General features: G+C 44.3%; 1 protein-coding gene and 1 long non-coding RNA gene across 5 annotated transcripts in view; one reads left to right on the plus strand and one right to left on the minus strand.

Annotated features, from left to right (window-relative positions):
* Positions 1 to 16,400, minus strand: part of LOC120403630 — a 41,627-nt gene extending 25,227 nt beyond the window's left edge. The window contains exon 1 of the long non-coding RNA XR_005597623.1: positions 16,279 to 16,400. This is a non-coding gene — a long non-coding RNA (uncharacterized LOC120403630). The remainder of the gene's footprint in view (positions 1 to 16,278) is intronic.
* ACTN1 (actinin alpha 1) overlaps positions 1 to 17,373 on the plus strand; it is a 142,780-nt gene that overhangs the window by 122,976 nt on the left and 2,431 nt on the right. For 2 of the 4 annotated variants that reach the window (XM_039534963.1, XM_039534961.1), the window contains exons 13-20: positions 1,083 to 1,191; positions 2,429 to 2,569; positions 4,942 to 5,124; positions 6,061 to 6,195; positions 8,632 to 8,811; positions 11,088 to 11,234; positions 14,074 to 14,139; positions 16,317 to 16,475. In XM_039534963.1, the coding sequence (XP_039390897.1) occupies positions 1,083 to 1,191; positions 2,429 to 2,569; positions 4,942 to 5,124; positions 6,061 to 6,195; positions 8,632 to 8,811; positions 11,088 to 11,234; positions 14,074 to 14,139; positions 16,317 to 16,475 (1,120 nt within the window). Of the gene's footprint in view, positions 1 to 1,082; positions 1,192 to 2,428; positions 2,570 to 4,941; positions 5,125 to 6,060; positions 6,196 to 8,631; positions 8,812 to 11,087; positions 11,235 to 13,443; positions 13,525 to 14,073; positions 14,140 to 16,316; positions 16,476 to 17,373 lie in introns of all 4 variants that reach the window. The other 2 variants (XM_039534962.1, XM_039534960.1) reach the window with 2 other exon arrangements.

Raw genomic sequence — 17,373 nt, forward strand, 5'->3', positions numbered from 1 at the left:
ATATTTCTAGTAGGGTAGTATAGGTGCTAGTCCCGTTATATAGGGTTATATTATATATTATTTTGGTGAGTGTTGTTTTTTTTATTGATTTTTGTGTGCATTTTGGTTTTGAAAGAATGAGTTCAATGATCAAAGACTAGAAGAAGAGGGAGAGAAGGAAATGGAAATGATGAAAGGAGAAAGAGGCTTGAGGAAGGAGGAGAGAGGAAAAAAGGTTTTTTTTAAAAAGAAGGATAAGGAGAAGAGATAAATTTCTATATAAATATAAATGGAGGGAAGGAGAGGGAAGGAGAGAGGAATTTCAGCTCCAGTGTCAGTGCTAATGACACGATAAACTGTCGATCAAAAACTGTCAGTCAGAAATTGAGGGGAAAGTAGTTTAGGTTTCAGTTTCTAACAGAGGGAGTGCAATAAAGAAACAGACTAGGGAAGGAACAGGACAAGTAAGGACTTAATGATATTAAGGATTTAGATAGTATGATGGGATGGAGGATGGTATGATAGGATAACTTAGCTTAAAGTCAATTGCCACCACACACTAGTAAATAATACAATGGGTGGATGGTATGATATAATTTTCCCAGAGGTTTGGTGTGGAGTCTTGCCTTGCATGATGCTGCTGATGGTTGCCAGGTGCCATTGGGGGTCGGGAAGGAATTTTCTCCAAGATTGTGGGTGGCCTGGTTGTTTTTTTTTTCCTCCCTCATGGGGGGGGGGGGGCTTGCTAGTGAGTGTGTGTGGATTATGTGGCCTGCATCTTGCAGGAGGTCAGACTAGATGATCATAATGGTCCCTTCTGATCTTGAATTCTATGATTCTATGATTCTATGAAATCAATGGAGGGGTATTCTTTTCTATTTTATAATCTCCATATACAGGCGTTCTGAGTGTGATACACAATACCACTCTGTAACATCATGTGCAATGACTCCAAAGCTGGGTACTGTTGATTTCTAAGTCTCATTACAGGGAGTGGAGGTATTTTTGATTACTTCCGTTCTCTGAGATTGATGGGGAATTGTTGATTGTTCCTCCCCTGGGTGTCTTTGTTTAATTTTTCCATTTTTGTTGTTGCTTTTTAGTGAGCTGGATTATTACGACTCACCAAGTGTCAATGCCAGGTGCCAGAAGATATGTGACCAATGGGACAATCTGGGTGCTTTAACCCAGAAACGTAGAGAGGCCTTGGAGGTAAGATATGCTCACTAAGATCAATCTTGAGTCACATTGGCCTGGCGGTCTGGAAGGATCTTGCACTGCTGCTCACTGTGCTGGGCTTGCTCAGGGGATATTGGAGAGTTTCACTCTCCAGGGCTGACTGCCAGCACCATCAAGTGTTACACTCACTCAGGAATCTAGTCTGTTATCTCACTTCCTATTCTATAAGACATTCCCGCGGCCCAAGAAGCTTATGATCCAGTTTAAACAAAAGCAATGCAATTCGGATAACACAGTGCACGGATAACACAGTGCACCAAGGATGATGCAAGTTCAAAACAGGGGTGATACATATGGTCTCTCCTAGATAAATGGTTTTGTGGAAGTCTATCCCAAAGCTTCCTTCCCCTACTGCAGAAAATTGATCATGTGTAACTTGTGCACCCCCTGTAACAGAAGATCGCCAGCCCCATGCTTGCCCATTGTTCCAGAAGAATGTTGAAACCTTGCAGGTACTTGCCCTTGGGATTACAAGGCCATCCAGCAGAGAGAACCTTTCAGGCCCTCTGTTGTTCCTTGCTTATCAGAAACTCGAAGTTGAAGAGTGTGATTTACACAGACACATGGTCTCCTCTTTCTCTCTTGCATCATTTGCTGCTGATCTAGAGAGAACTTCTAGGACCACTCCATGGTTTCATCAGTAGGGTGCCATAAATGCAGGACAGCCAGCAGCCTCCTTCCCTAGCATGGATTCCCACACCAGCTGCAATGCACACTAGTATTAAGTTTCAGATCTTCAAACTATTTCCCAAATCTTGGGTATCCAGACTAGTAAACGAGTGTCATATTTTTACTTCTAGCCTAGCTGTACCATCAGATTTGGCACCTCTGCATTGCGTGAGCTGTTACATTTTCTTGGCATTCCTGTATTTTATAACTTAGCTCTCTTTTGAAAAGATTATTCTTAAAAAAATAAATAAGTAAAAAGAAGAGGGGGAAATCAGTCTTGTGTAATGGCATGATTATATAACGTGTAGCTGATTTAAGTATATGCAAATCAAAAATATTTAAGAAGTCGGTCTTTCCAGTTCCAGATCCTAATTTCAGGAACACTTTAAAAGTCACTTCCTTCTGAGAACACTCAGGGAGCAGGGCCATGGCAAGGAGTGGGGGAGCAGATAAACACAGGAGAGAGGCTCTGCTCAGCTAATTACAAAGCATGCTGTCTGGTGACTGTTCTCTAATCTTTTCTTCTTTTTGGGAATTCCAGAGGACAGAGAAGCTGCTGGAGACAATTGACCAGCTATACCTGGAATATGCAAAACGAGCCGCCCCTTTCAATAACTGGATGGAGGGGGCCATGGAGGATCTGCAGGACACCTTCATTGTCCATACCATAGAGGAGATCCAGGTATATGCAAGTCTTTCCCCTGAGATGTGCTTATGTGCAATCAGACAATACTTTTCCCTTGATTATGGCAAGTGGTGTGCTTATGGTGTTCTGGCACTTCTGCTCTATCTGGTGATCTTTTGGGGGGGAAATTGAGTTTTTCTCAAATTCTTCAGAAGATCTGATATAAGCCAAGTTTACTCCCATCTAACTGGATACCAAGACTTGAATGTGGATTTTTAAAGGAGAAGTGAGTGTCTTGCTTAAAAATGACTGAGAGTCGAGAGGATCATGCATTCTTATCCTAATGAGAGGGCTTAAAGCTACTCTCAGGCCCTGTGTGCTAAGCCAGCAGTCCCATAATTCCTCGCCCCCAGTTCCTCTGCTCCTCTTGTTTCTATGATGGCTTCTCTAGTCCTGCGCTGGACAGCTACACTGCTGAATATTGTGTTCGCCCCTTTGCTGCTGAATTACTGTTGAGGGTCAAAGCTTTCAAATCTCCATGACATCATTGGAGGCAACAACTCAGCTCATCTTCCCCTCTCCTGCAGCAAGGCTGCTGTGGAAAAAGCTTATAGTAGCTCCCCATAGTCCTCAGACCTCAGTGTTCCAGTTACCCTTCTGGGTTCTGAAAGGCATTGCTATTTCTCCTACTTGACTAGCACTTGTGAAGACAGCAGACGGTACATGTATTTGCTCGGATTAGGCTGGCTGAGCTAAAGAAATGGGCTCTTCTTGCTGTTCAGCTGTTGCTTCATGGTAGCAACTGATTTGTTGGCTATCAGGCTAGGAGACTGTCGTTTCCAAGTTAGGTCACTGCACATGAGAGAGAATGCATAGAGTGCTGGTGGGCTTTTCGGGGGTGGGCTCTGTAGCACTAGCAGTGACCATGAGATACTAGGTGGAGATGTCATAAATGGTACTGACGCAGCATGAGCCCTACTACTGAACTAGAGACCTGCTGTTTGCTAAAGTGCTTCCTCTAGACCAGTGGTTCTCAAACTATGGGTTTGGGACCCCAAAGTGGGTCACAACCCCATTTTAATGGATTTGCCAGATTTGGCTTAGACTTTCTGGGGCACAGGGCTGAAGCCCAGGGCCAAGCTGAATCCCAAGCCTCACTGCCTGGGCCAAAACCCACTGTCTGGGCTGAAGCCCTTGGGCTCAGGCTTCAGTCCCCCCTCCTGGGGCTGTATAGTAATTTTTGTTGTTAGAAGGGGGTTGCAGTGCAATGAAGTTTGAGAACCCCTGCCCTAGACCAGTGAGTTATTTTAACTCTTTCATACTGTAGATCAAATCTGAATAGAGAGTGCTTCTCCCATTTGTAACTTCATGGACTAAACTCCCCTTTCCATTCATACTTGAACTACATCCCTGTGAACACCACAACAGTTGCTTACATAGGAAATTATTTCCTGTGTTTAACTGTGTATAACAGAAGTAGGTTATCAGTCACACACTCTGCTTTCATTCTTCATTTCCTCTTCCCCTGTCTATCTGTACTATTCACCTTTCTGTCCCTGCACCTGCGCCTCTGCTTCCTGGTCCCCTTTGCCACCTCTCCCCCTGCATTTGTTTCCCTGGTCTTTCTCCTCTTTTACAGGCTTCCATGCTCTCTGGAATTACAAACCTAGAAATGGCTGGAAATGAGCCAGTCTCAAGTGACTTGCCAGCTGTCCACAAACTATCAGCAAGTGTTCCCCAGAACACCTTAGATTATCGTTTGGGAATCGCAGCATTAAGAGGAATAGAAAGGACCAGTTGTGGTCATGGAGAGGGTGCCATTTCCAGCTACGGAGCACTTTGCCAATGGGCTGGAAGATGTTCACCTAGTTGTGATCCTTGAACGGACTAGACCTGCTTCTATTGATTCCACTGTAATAACCATATTAGATGTGGATCTGGTACAGCCCTACCTGGAGAAAACTAATGGCTATTTGTGCTAGCACTCTGTTAGTCACCCAGCTGCTATAAAGTAACACTAGTGGTCTGATCTCTTTTTTCCAAAGTCATTTAGTGCTCACAACGCTCATTGCAGGGATCAAGCACTCTGGGAAAATCAGCCCACCAGAGTCTAAAGCAAGATGTATTTGACAGGTTTTGTGATGTTATCTCTGTAGCTAGTCAATATGGGATACACCTAAACACGTCAAAAATAACTTGCCTCATAACTGCCTGCTTTAATCCAACTATGAAGGTCTGAAAAATGTTTGAGTGCCATAAAAGTGGCTTTTACCTGCTGTGGAATGGCCTTTTCTGCACCCTCAGAGATTGATTGCTCTGCTATAGCAGCAGAGGAGTTTCCAAACAGCACTGTTTTCAGTAACACCTTAACGTGGTGTTTTGACTAATGCTCTTCTTATCTCTCCTCTGCTTGCACCTCTGTTTTCCAGGGACTGACCACCGCCCATGAACAGTTCAAGGCCACTTTGCCAGATGCCGACAAGGAGCGACAGGCCATCCTGGGGATCCACAATGAAGTCTCAAAGATTGTCCAGACCTACCATGTCAACATGGCAGGAACCAATCCCTACACTACCATAACGCCACAGGAAATCAATGGCAAATGGGACCACGTGAGTGCTTGGAGCCTTGCACTTTCTCTGTAAGGGAGAAGATGTTCAGCCTATTTTATCACCCCAGGAAGTGAATTATTCCTTTTCTAAATTCTCCTGTCCAATGCACAGTGCTCAGCTAGAGACATAGAGTTTAAGGCCAGAAGGGACCACAGGATCATCTAGTTTGCCTTACTGTATATCACAGGCCACCAATATCACCTAGCACCCACACAGTAACCCCAACAACTGAAGTATTACAGCTCACAGACTAAACTGTTACAGGTCACAGGATGAGAATAGGAGGGACTGACATGCCCCAGTGCCCAGGGCCCCTGTAATGGCAGTGACATGATTAAGTGAAGTATACCTAGATAATTCCAGCAAGTGACCCGCACTCTGTGCTGCAAGGGAAGGTAAAATGCTCCAAGATCACTGCCAGTCTGACCTTGTGGGAAAATTCCTTCCCAACCCCACATGTGGTGATCAGTTAGATCTGAGAAGGTGACAAGATCCAACAGCCAAACACCAGAGAGACAGAATTCTCAGTATCACTTCAGAGCACAGGCCCTGCTTTTCTCACATGATTTGTTTCCAGCACACGTGTGGGGGCTTAGTGTGCTTCAAAGTGCAGGATGTGCAGGTTAAAGAAGAGAACTTGGATCTTCTTTTATTCTGTTCTTGTGCTGATGAAAGATGCTATCCCTAATACCAGTTGTGGTGATGGTCTTTGTGAGCAAATGGCAATTGAACAGAGCCCTTCAACTCATTTAACACAGGTCATCAGAGAAGACAGGTTTCATGTCCCGTTGCCCATCCCCCAAGCCGTCCAGCCCAGTCCAGACGCTTATGACTTCTTATTTGTCCACACCCCTTTGCTGCATCCGTTTCTGAATGCATTGTGTGTAGCTGACTGCGCGTGAAACGCATGCTGTGCCTTGGTATGTTTTGCTACAGGTGCGGCAGTTAGTTCCCCGAAGGGATCAAGCCCTGATGGAAGAGCACACACGCCAGCAACAAAATGAACGACTCCGCAAGCAGTTTGGTGCACAGGCTAATGTCATTGGGCCCTGGATCCAAACCAAGATGGAGGTAGCATCTTAATAATTTTGAAACAATCTTTTTTTCCTCTCCTCCACAATCGCAGCGGGCATTCTGGATTGCCTCTTCCTTCAGGCTTACGGCAATCCTCTCTTCATGCTTCAGTAAGGGAGGCTTTCATGGAAAGTCAATGGATAGTGTGTGCTGAGATTGTCTCTGGCTAATCAGATGCATGGTACTTTTTTCTCCTCGCTCTTTGCAACAAATACAAAAATGTGGCCTCGAGAAAGGGATGCTGGCACTTGAATATATTCAAAGGGTTTCTCGCTTGCTTTACACAAATACAGCAGAAGTTTATTTTGTATAACCGCTTTCATACCATCTGTTTCAAAATGCACTACAAAATAAACACAATTATGTGGTAAAACAGCAGCAGGAAAGAGAATTTTTAAGGGAGAACCTTTTTAGCTAAGATTTGAATGAAGGTAAGTAGAGTTAAAGATAGAAGAGTATAAGAAGGCTAGTGCTGATGGCAGGAGGTGAAAGGGGTGGGGGGAGGCTCTTCAAGGAAGACATTTAAGAAGGGAGTAAGGGAGTCAGTGCTAGATAAGCAGAGACGTGAGGAGAAAAAAGCCACGAGAGAAGGAGCACAGAGATAAAGAGCAGCACAGAGAAGTAAGCAGCACAGCAGATACCATGTGAGGAAAGCATCTTCATCTCTCTCCTAGCCGAGGAAAAGAAAAGTGCTGGCTAGCTTATTCCCTGTCCTTAAATTACTATTACCATAGACATACTGAGAGGGTTCGCAGAGCAATCAGCTACACCTTCGTCTTTTATCATCCGATGTTGCCTAACTAGTGATTCCACTTCACTGGATCCTCTCAGTGTAGGCTGCTTGTCTGCCTTGAGGAAACGCCAATGCTGTTACTGTTCTTTGGGTCAGTGACCCAAGTGGCACAGTTGGAGGTGGTAACATATAATGCAGCTGCTCCTCTGAGCTCCAGCTGTTCCCAGCATCATTGCTTTTCCATCTTCCGTCATCTTCAAATCCCCACCCTCGTCCAAGTACAGAGATGTATCTCTTATTTAGCCTCTACTACCCCTTTGCTGGCAAGTTTCTGATTTGCACAGAAATGGCTTTATATAAGTCTACTCATGTCATGTCCCCATGTCTTCTGAAAGCACGAGGTCCTGGCTGTATTAAAACATTTCCCATTGTTTAACTGGTGATGGAGAAGGAGGAGTTGTATGATATGGGGTATCGGTTTGTTTCCAACATGGAAGGCACCATTACCTTGCACACATGCTAATCCCTAGACCTAGATGATCTTGATAGACATCAAGGGGTAGATTTGTGGAATGATGGCCTTTGAAGTAACCTACTCAGATGTGCACCCACAATTCATTTTCCAGGTGTAAAATTCAGGTGCAAATTACACCTGTAAAGTGGGAAGATATGCCTCACCCTAGTTCGACGCACAGTCAAAGGTCTGATGTGTTCATTTTAGAGGTCACACTCAGCAAAGCCTACCAGGGACTAGGACCCTTGTTCTCAAACCTGGCTTCTTATTTTTCAAGGCTAGTGGGGATCAGTCCTGCAGCAGGTGGCTTTACCTCTTCCTAGTGGGAAGAGGTGGAAGGTAAGGAGGGTAAACCTCCTCACTCAGTAGTTACCCTGGATCAGTTTACTTAAAGGATGGTTTTGACGAGGTTTTCAACAGAGCGCCAAATAGTCTGGTGATTGGGACTTGGCATAAGTGACACAGTGCGAGAGCATAGCATGTGTCTGATGTGGTGAGCACACAAACGGGTTAGGGAGGAAGGGAAATTGCAACCTGTAGGCTCATAACTAGGGCTCCGTATCTGTCATAGAAATCACTGATTGTGTTACTTTCCAAGACCTCCATGACTCCTGCAGGGGCCAGGATGGCTGACCTCACAGCCGCCCAAGCAGCTGGCTCCGGGGCCAGATACTCAGGTGGCCCCCAGGACAGCCACACCAACTGCTGCTACGGGGGCCTTGGGCAACCGTCCCCGGCTGGCCCCAGGTGCCCCCTCACGCCCACCCCCAGCAGCACTCCTCCCCCCCCCCCCCTGATTTAATCACAGTTATTTTTAGTATAAGTCATGGATGGGTTACAGGCCGTGAATTTTTGTTTATTGCCCGTGACCTGTTCATGACTTTTACTAAAAATACCCGAGACTAAATCGTAGCCTTACTCATAAGACAGTGAGCCAGAACTTCAGCTGATGTCAGTGGAACTACACCAGTTTACTTCAGTAGAGCTAGAGTGGTTTGTAACATATGGGGGTCTGACCTCATATGTTTATCTCCTCTCTTTAAAGCCATAAAACTAGATTCTATTCTCTCAGATCTATATGACTTGTTGTTGAAGCATTTTATCCCATACAGGGAATAAGTAGATACTGTGTGTGTTGAGGCTTGTCCCTGTAATGGGCCCAACTCCCTTGGGTTTGTTTATGCAGGAGATCGGCCGCATTTCCATAGAGATGCATGGGACCCTGGAGGACCAGCTCAACCACCTGCGGCAGTACGAGAAGAGCATTATTAATTACAAACCAAAGATTGACCAGCTGGAGGGAGACCACCAGCAGATTCAGGAGGCACTCATCTTTGACAACAAGCACACCAACTATACCATGGAGGTAAATGCCTGGAAAAGTCTTCAGCCTGCTGTGTTTTAGGCCAGGCATACAAAACAACCTAAGCTGTGTTGGCCTGATGTAGTTAAGATGAGCATCCCCATAACACCCAGATTCTTTTCCAAAACCCTTGGCTAAACTTCGCACTTATGAAAGTGAGGAACTGACTGCACTGCTTCGTCCACAATGCCCTGCCAGTGCACCTTAGTTCAGACCTGCTGCTCTGTTTGCTAATCCAGTTCTGAGTCCTTCCTGAGTAGTTGTGACTTCAGCAGGTGGTAGATGGGGACCAGTTAAGAACACCAATGCATCTTGAGTGTTTACCTGACACTTATTAGCCTGCTACTTGATAGCTGGATGCCTAACCTACTAGCCAGGGTGAAAATACCAGTGATGGTGGTGGTGTGGATACGTTATGCGTTATTTATACTATGTTATACCTAGAGACCGCAACCAGGAACAGGACCTTGCTTTGTTAGGGTCTATACAAATATAATAAGAGACTCTTGCCTCAAACAATTTAACAACTAAATAGATAAGACATACAATTTGTGAGGGGAAAGAATGCAACATGCAGGCAGTCCCCCCTCTGACCCCTGGAGTTTCAAGGAATAAGACAGCTGTGTATTGTTGTTGTGCTCCATACTTCATTGTAACATTGCAAATCAACTCCCTAGCTAATGATTTTTTTAAAAAATGTGACTTACAACTAGGGCTGGTCAAATAACAGAAGAAAGAGAACACCTGACTATATTATGCAATTAACTTCACCGGTATTAGCTGACTAGTATTTGACCAGCTATAGAGCTAGTTGAGTTCCACAAAGTATTTTTGAATAAATTGTTTGGCACATACTGAAGAAATTCCCCAAATACTAATCAGCAAATACTATTCAACCAGCTCTACTCACTAAATTTCTCTCTTTAGCATTGACTTTCCTTTCTTGGCTTCTTTTCACTTTCCTATAATTATTTATGGTGCATCTTTGCTTGAGCTGTCTTCAGTGTGTTTCCTAATTTCCCTTTCTCTCTATGTTGAATTCTCTGCCTCCTCCCCTATATTGTCTCTCTCTCCTTTTCCTCTCTTTATAGCTATTCTGTACTTATTCTACCAATCTTCTCCTTCCACATCCACCCACCCATATATAGACTGGGAAATTGTGCCAGATACTGAATAGCCAGAGGACTACATGTACTAATAGCCACAGCCTGATATGAAACGTGGGGTCCATTGTCCAGGGCCAATGCACAGATGAGTGCCCCACCATTTGCCAGACTGCTGGGATCCATACCAGGGTATGATCCCTGAACTCTATTTGGGGGCAGTGAGGGCCTTAATCTTCTGTATCAATCTCTGGCTGGACCACCGCATCATCTAGTCTGGTGGCCTATGTATCACAGGCCATCTGCACCACCCAGCATCCACACACTGAACCCACAACTAAAATTAGACCAAAGTATTACGGCTCCTAGGAAGCTAGACTATTATCTGCCATGGGCACAGAATAGGAGGGACCAAGGTGCACCAGTGCCTAGAGGCCCCAACTAGGAACAGTGACTGAGATCCCTGCAATTGGCCAAGTTCCCTCATCATCTGGAAAGAGAAGTTTTCTCTCTCTGCTTCCCCCTCTACATCCTGCTGGGTGCCCCAAGAATATGGGGATGGTGAGGTGTCTCTGCTACTCCATGCCTTTCACAGACTCCATTCTTTTGCTCCTTCTCCCTAGTTAATAGCTTCAGTGTTGCTGCTGGAAACTCGCCCAAGCAACAGCACACTAAAGCTAACCAGATTCCTGTCAGTTTCACTTTGGCAACAGACTTTCTGGTTACTTCTCATTACTGTATCTGGCTGTGCTATAATAGAGGCACTGGAGAAGTGGGTGTCAGACCTAGGTTGACATCTGTGCATCACTTTACACTCAGTTCACATTTGAAAGGTTTTCTGCATGACTGAGAGCTAAAAACTTTGGGCTTGATTCTCGTTTACTCTGAGGCTGCTTTATACCACTCTGGCAGAGTAAAGTGACTTTAAAGCTGATGTAATGCCTTAGTGTAGATGAGAATCTGACCTTTAATTTTTTTTTTTAAATGAAGGTTCAGTTTTTGAAGAAGTTGATGGCACTTGCCCAGGGTGAGAGAGATGTTTTCTGAGCAAGTGGATTTACCAGGCCCTGACCATCAGGATCACTTAACTTGTAATGATTAACACAGTCGAACCAAGGGCTCCAGATGCAGAAGGTGCCACTTTTTAAAAGAAAAGTCTTGTCCTTTCTTCTTCAGCATATCCGAGTGGGCTGGGAGCAGTTGCTTACAACAATTGCTAGAACCATCAATGAAGTGGAAAATCAGATTCTGACCCGTGATGCCAAAGGAATCAGCCAGGAGCAGATGAATGAATTCCGGGCCTCCTTTAACCATTTTGACAGGGTAAGTCTGTGCCCCCTGGAGCTCAGTGAGCCACCTGCTTCTTCATAGGCTTGGCATAGCATTAGAAACCAAACAGCCCCTGCAGTAGAACTATCCACATAGTAGACTTTTCATTCTTGTGCTTAGAGGACTAGGTCTCATGAGCCGTCAGCCCTGTGGAGATTGTAGGGTAATCCTGTCCACATTAGGCTAGTCTATTTGTCATGCTGAGACAGGAAGTTTGTCTGGAATGCAAGTTTCCTGACTAAACTAAGACATGGGAAAGTCTGCCAGCATATTTAGAAAATGGATTATTCTCCCCACCTCTTATTCCCCATCCCTCAAGAGGGTTTCCACATAGTGACTGAGTATTGGATTTATAAAATTGTAGGCACCCATCCCCTCGCCTCTGGAGGTCCCTCACATAAGTGCTACATACAGTATAACAAGCCATAAATAAATACAGAGCCACCAGCAAACACAATAATAAAATAAGCCCATAATAAACTCAACCATCATCCTGCCAGCAGCTCTCTCACTTGCATCTAAGGGAGATCAGCTGGCATGCTTCCATGAATCTGAACAGCCACATTGTTACCTGGAGAGAGGCACTCCCAAGTCCAAAACCATTTAGGGTTCTGTAGGTTCCATGCTAACACCTTGAATGCCACCCATAGACCTACTGGCAGCCAATACAGATCCCAGAGCAGCGTGCAGACGTATGCGCCTGACACTTGCTAAGCCTGTCACAGCATTCTATGGTGGTCTCAAGCTATATCCCCATTACTGCAGTCTTATTTTAAGGAGAAGCCACCTCCAGATGGCCAAATAATGGCCATCCTAACTCCTCTCGCATTGTTGAAGGTGTATTCAGGTAATGACCCCCTCTCTTCTCTCTAGTGTTCCCCAGTGTACCCTGTACATCCTAGCTTTCCATTCACATAAACAAGCCTTCTGTTTACATATGGATGCAAGATAGGGGTGGTTACATTGGTAACATGGAAAATATGAGTGCCTCATCCTCAATTATTTCTTCTGCTGGGACGCTGTAATACTGATTTAAACACCAAACTGAAAAAGTTGACTCTTTTTTTGAAAGAGGGAGTCAGCTGAAGCTGGCCCTGCACACCTACCCTGAGTTCCTTCTCCTGCCAGTGTGGCATGTCCAAATGATGATGACTGCAGGCAGGAAGCTCCTCAGTGCTGCCTTGCAGCTAAGTTCTGCTTTTCAAATTGGGATTCTCAATTTTGTGTATAACTCTTGGTGATGAACACTTCCCACCCCACACTGTTTGGGGATTCTGAGCCAAAAGAAGTGCAGCTGTCGTGAAATGTTCTGCTGGGCTTGTGGCTGGCCTCCAGTAGGCTCTCTTGTGAGGAGGTTCATGTTTACCATGGGCGTCCTCTCAAAACACAGAGGAAAGGGGGTGTGATAAATGAATATTGTATCCATCGTTGGTGCATCCCTCTGTGTAATAGCAAAGACAGATGCTATACAAAGCCTGGGGTGCTATTTTAAGGGTGGAGCACTTCAGAGAGCTCAGCCAGTCACAGCTCTGCTTTCATATACAGATCTTAGAAATACAGGGGTGGCAGCACTTCCCTGAGTTTCAGCTGTTTTTTTCCTGATGTGTTCTTGGGATGCCAGGTCTGTTCAGGAGCACACAAGATACTCCACCAGCTAAGCTTCACGGAAGCATTGCCAGGCATACCTACCCTAGCCTACCCCTTTATTTGGGGCATCTGACTTTTGATAGCAAGAACAGTAAGGTGATAGTGTTTGCTACCCACCGTGTCTATCTGCTTCCCTGCACTCTGGGTTACTGTTGAAATGCAGGACTTCTGGCATTACTGGGTAAAAGAATAGCAATGTCAGGGACTGATTTGGAAAAAGTAGATTTTGAAGCTTGCTAGTGTTAACAATTCTTATTCAAACACTGTCAAGATGTGATCAAGTTCTCTGAGAAGCTACTGTTTTGAGAGCATTTTTAGCACATCCTGAAATATCATTGTGGTATCTAACTTTGTGCACTTTTTATTTTTCTTCCCTGTCTTTTTATCTGCATGTCATTCTTTCTCTACCTCTCTCCTCTCCTCATCCACTGCATGGTGCACCTGTTTGTTGTCTTTTCACCTGCTCTTGATCTCCTCTTTACCTCTCTTTTACCTGCCCCACACTACCACCCGCCTGGCACTGCATGTCCTGTTGCCTGGCACACCGCATAACCAGGATCACTCCGGCACACTTGGCCCTGAGGAATTCAAAGCCTGCCTCATCAGCTTGGGTTACGATATTGGAAACGATGCACAGGTACTGAATGCTAGTGGTGAATGCAGCGAGATGTTGAACTATGAGGAAATAACAGTTTTCTCCTTTCTTTTCTTTTTTGTTTTAATCCTTCTGTCATTGTTGTTCTCGTGTTTTACTGTACATGTATCTCTGTTCCATCCCACCTTTTCTCTTTACTTAATGAATTTTCATATCTACCCCTTTTAATTACCTTCATTTATTGTCTTGGGAGAATCCTGTTTATATCTACCTATTCCATTTACTTGTTTCACTTAACTTCCCTGTCTTCTTCTCTTTGTGTATTTGTCTCACTTGATATCATCATGCTTCATTCTTTTTTTTAATATTCAATATGTGTCCTATATAAAAATGATTTCATTTCCAACTGAATCATTGCTTCTTCATGGTTTTTCAAACCACCTTTATTGTATTGTTTTTCATTGTCCAATAACTCTTGTCCCCTTTTCCCAAATCCATTCTTTGTAATATCTCCTGTGGGTTCATCTCTTCCTCGACTGGTTTCCATTTTCTCTCTCTTGGTTTCTTCCATCCTTGCATCACTCCATGTAGAAGAAGACTGGCATGATGGATTCTGAAGATTTCAGAGCCTGCCTTATCTCCATGGGTTACAATATGGTAACGTAGAGCCCTCTGTCACTCATGTTCACAATGATTCATATGACCTTCTGCAAAGGGGAAGGGGACACATTTGTAATGAATCAAGGTAAAAGCTACCTTAATTCTTAGGACTCTCAGAAATGGAAACTAAATGTTGAAATGGTTGTATGTATGTGTGCATTTAAATCTTTGTCTTACAGCTCTAGCTGGAGGGAAGAATGGGAGGGTTATGTCCAATTCTGATCTGTGTAGAGTGAGAATTGATTTGGAAAACTGCATGGCTTATAAACTGGAAGAAGCGATAACACAGCTCGAGTTGCTGTGTTCACTGTTTGCATACAGCAACATGTAACCTTTCCAGCAATAAGTAATAGTGGAATTCCATGGAAGCCTTCATGACAGCCTGAGGAATGAATGAATGCTGTTGCTACAAATAAATATTTAAACAGTTTTATTTCTACAGGAAGTGTTTTTGCTAAATTCTCAATGTGCATGTGCGCGCGCGCACACACACACACACACTGTACCATTTATAAATAGATAAATCCAACTAAAAATTCAGCCTTTAAGCTTCTAGTGCCCAAAAGTGAGACTAAAATGGACAGTCTGTATACTGTGTCAACCCACACCTGGTGTGCTACAAGGGTACTTGCTTCAAGCGTCTTCCTAAGGCCAGTTATGACTCTAGGATCCTGCTATCCCTTTGTAAATCTTTGTGGTAATGTGGCAGCAAGCCTTTCAGCAGGTGTAAATTTTCATCTCCATTGATAACTTCTGAGATCAGCTTTTTCCAACCAACCAAAGATACTTAGACTAGAAACAGTGCAATTAGAATGCTTTCCTGATAGCTGTCTCCCTTTCCTCTCCTGCCCTATCCCTTCCCACTATGATCAGTGAAATACTCCTTTATTCCACTCCGCTCCTGCCTATTCATGCAGGCTAGAGTCCTGTTTGTAGCTTTCTCATAGCTTTTTCCTCAGTAAATAGATTAGTGTTCAGGACAACACCGCATTAGGCTGACTTAGTTGACAGAAGAATCATAATGGGGAGAACTTCTGCAGGCAAAACATATTGGTACTAATCTTCTCTAAGAGGAGAAGAGAATCACAGAAGAAGTTTAATTAATGCCCTTAATAACCTTGCTGCCATAAATGTTAGGCAAAGCAGTCTTCTGGTGTAACCTACTTCTCAGCTCAGTATAAATACAAACTCCTTTAGTCTGGTGTACAAGGCCACATCAGTTAGCATTTGACCAAATGCTTTAAAGATTGTGTACGTGTATTACTGTTTCATGTTGATTTGCACTGAGTTGCCTGAAGGTTTCACTCTTGCTCCCAGGCAGAGATTGGGATCTACCCCTTCTCTTGTACCATTTTTTCCCCTGTATGAGGATGATCAGAATAAATGCTCTTAGATACAGAGAAAATTAAGAAGCATAAGGTCTTAGCTTCCATGTCAAAATAATATACAGTGAAAGAACCCCTGGGTCTAAAGACACTACCCTGGAGATGCTGCTCTGCCAGGCCTCTCCGAAGCATATAGGTCTCTGATTTCTGGTGCCTTTTTGGTAAGGATGAGCTTAAAACCATTAAGGTCCTAGAGAAGGGCAACTGGTATGATGAGAAGTAAAAGGGAAGTAAGAGATTCCAGAGAAGAAATTAAAGACTAAGGCCAATTTCAAACCTGGCTGCCCAAAATTAGGTTCTGAATCCATGTTTAGGCTCCTAAATAAATTATCTGATTTTCAGAGGGCCCTATGATATAGAATTGCATCATTCTGTGCATTATAGGGACCTTTATATCTTGAAACATTCATACTATTAGCCTCTGTTGGAGACATGATACTGAACTAGAAAGACTACTGCTCTGTTCTGCTTTGACAGCTAATGTAGGGTAGCAGTTTTGTGGGACTAGGATGGCATTGTTCCAGAGCACTGTTGAAAATACCTAACTCCAAAGGGGAATGAACATTTAAAAAAAAATCAGCTAGGGAAGCTTGTTGGTGAATGTGTTTGTGAGATTGATTTAAAGTGTCTTCCCTAGCTGTATTTTCTTAGCCATGAGATTGGGATCACTTAGAAACATTGCAGTCTCATTATTTCACCTTCCAGATGCCATCATTTGTGTGAACTGGACTTACATTCTGGTCATTCTTACCAATAGTCTGACCTGTTGCTGACTCTCTCGTTATCTAGGGAGAAGCAGAGTTTGCCCGCATCATGAGCATTGTAGATCCTAACCGCTTGGGAGTAGTGACATTCCAGGCCTTCATCGACTTCATGTCCCGGGAAACAGCAGATACTGATACTGCCGACCAGGTCATGGCTTCCTTCAAGATCCTGGCTGGAGACAAGGTAAGTTTAGACTTTTGAAGGGAAACGAATGCTACTTTTACATAAAAAAGAAAACTGTGGCTGAACTGATGTGAAGAGACAGGAAGTATAATTCTTCAGAGGTGAACAATGAAACACTCTGCAGTCATGTGTAAATCTCTGCTTCCTGACCAGCTCAGAGGCCAAACAATAGCTCTTACCTTCATGTACCCTGCAGCGATCCTAATTTAGCAAAGCACATTAACACATGCTTAAGTCCCACCGACCTCTACTGAAGTCAGTGGAACTAAGAATATGCTTTAAGTATATAACTGCAATAATACAGAACAGGGTCGGCAACCTGTGGCACGCGTCCCAAAGGCGGCATGCAAGCTGATTTTTAGTGGCATTCTGCTGCCAGCCGGGGTCCTGGCCACCAGGCCTGCTCAGCCCGCTGTCTGCCTGGATGAACGGAACCCCAGGCCGGCAGCGGGCCGAGCCGCTCAGCCCACTGCCAATCTGGGGTTCTGTCTACCACACCCACGGCCGGTCTGGGGTTCCGTCCACCGGCCCCTTCCAGCCGGTGTCCCAGCCGCCGGCCCTGCTCAGCCCGCTGCCAGTCTGGGGTTCCGTCCACCGGCCCCTGTAAATGTAAAATGTATTACTGGCACTGAAACCTTAAATTACAGTAAATAAATGAAGACCTGGCACACCACTTCTCAAAGGCTGCTGATCCCTGATATAGAAAATGTCTAACACACAAAGTTAATATTAAACAAGAAACCAATGTAGCTAATATTTCAACGCAAAAGTGTCTCTTGGAGCCAAAAATGTTTATTACCTTGAAGTCCAAACACATTTCTACAAAAGTTTGAAGTCATGGACAGGAAAGGAACCAATATCAATCACTGATGTCAGCTGATGTTTCTTATACACACAG

This window comes from Mauremys reevesii, linkage group 4 (assembly GCF_016161935.1).
Source record: "Mauremys reevesii isolate NIE-2019 linkage group 4, ASM1616193v1, whole genome shotgun sequence".
NCBI classification, from domain to species: domain Eukaryota; kingdom Metazoa; phylum Chordata; order Testudines; family Geoemydidae; genus Mauremys; species Mauremys reevesii.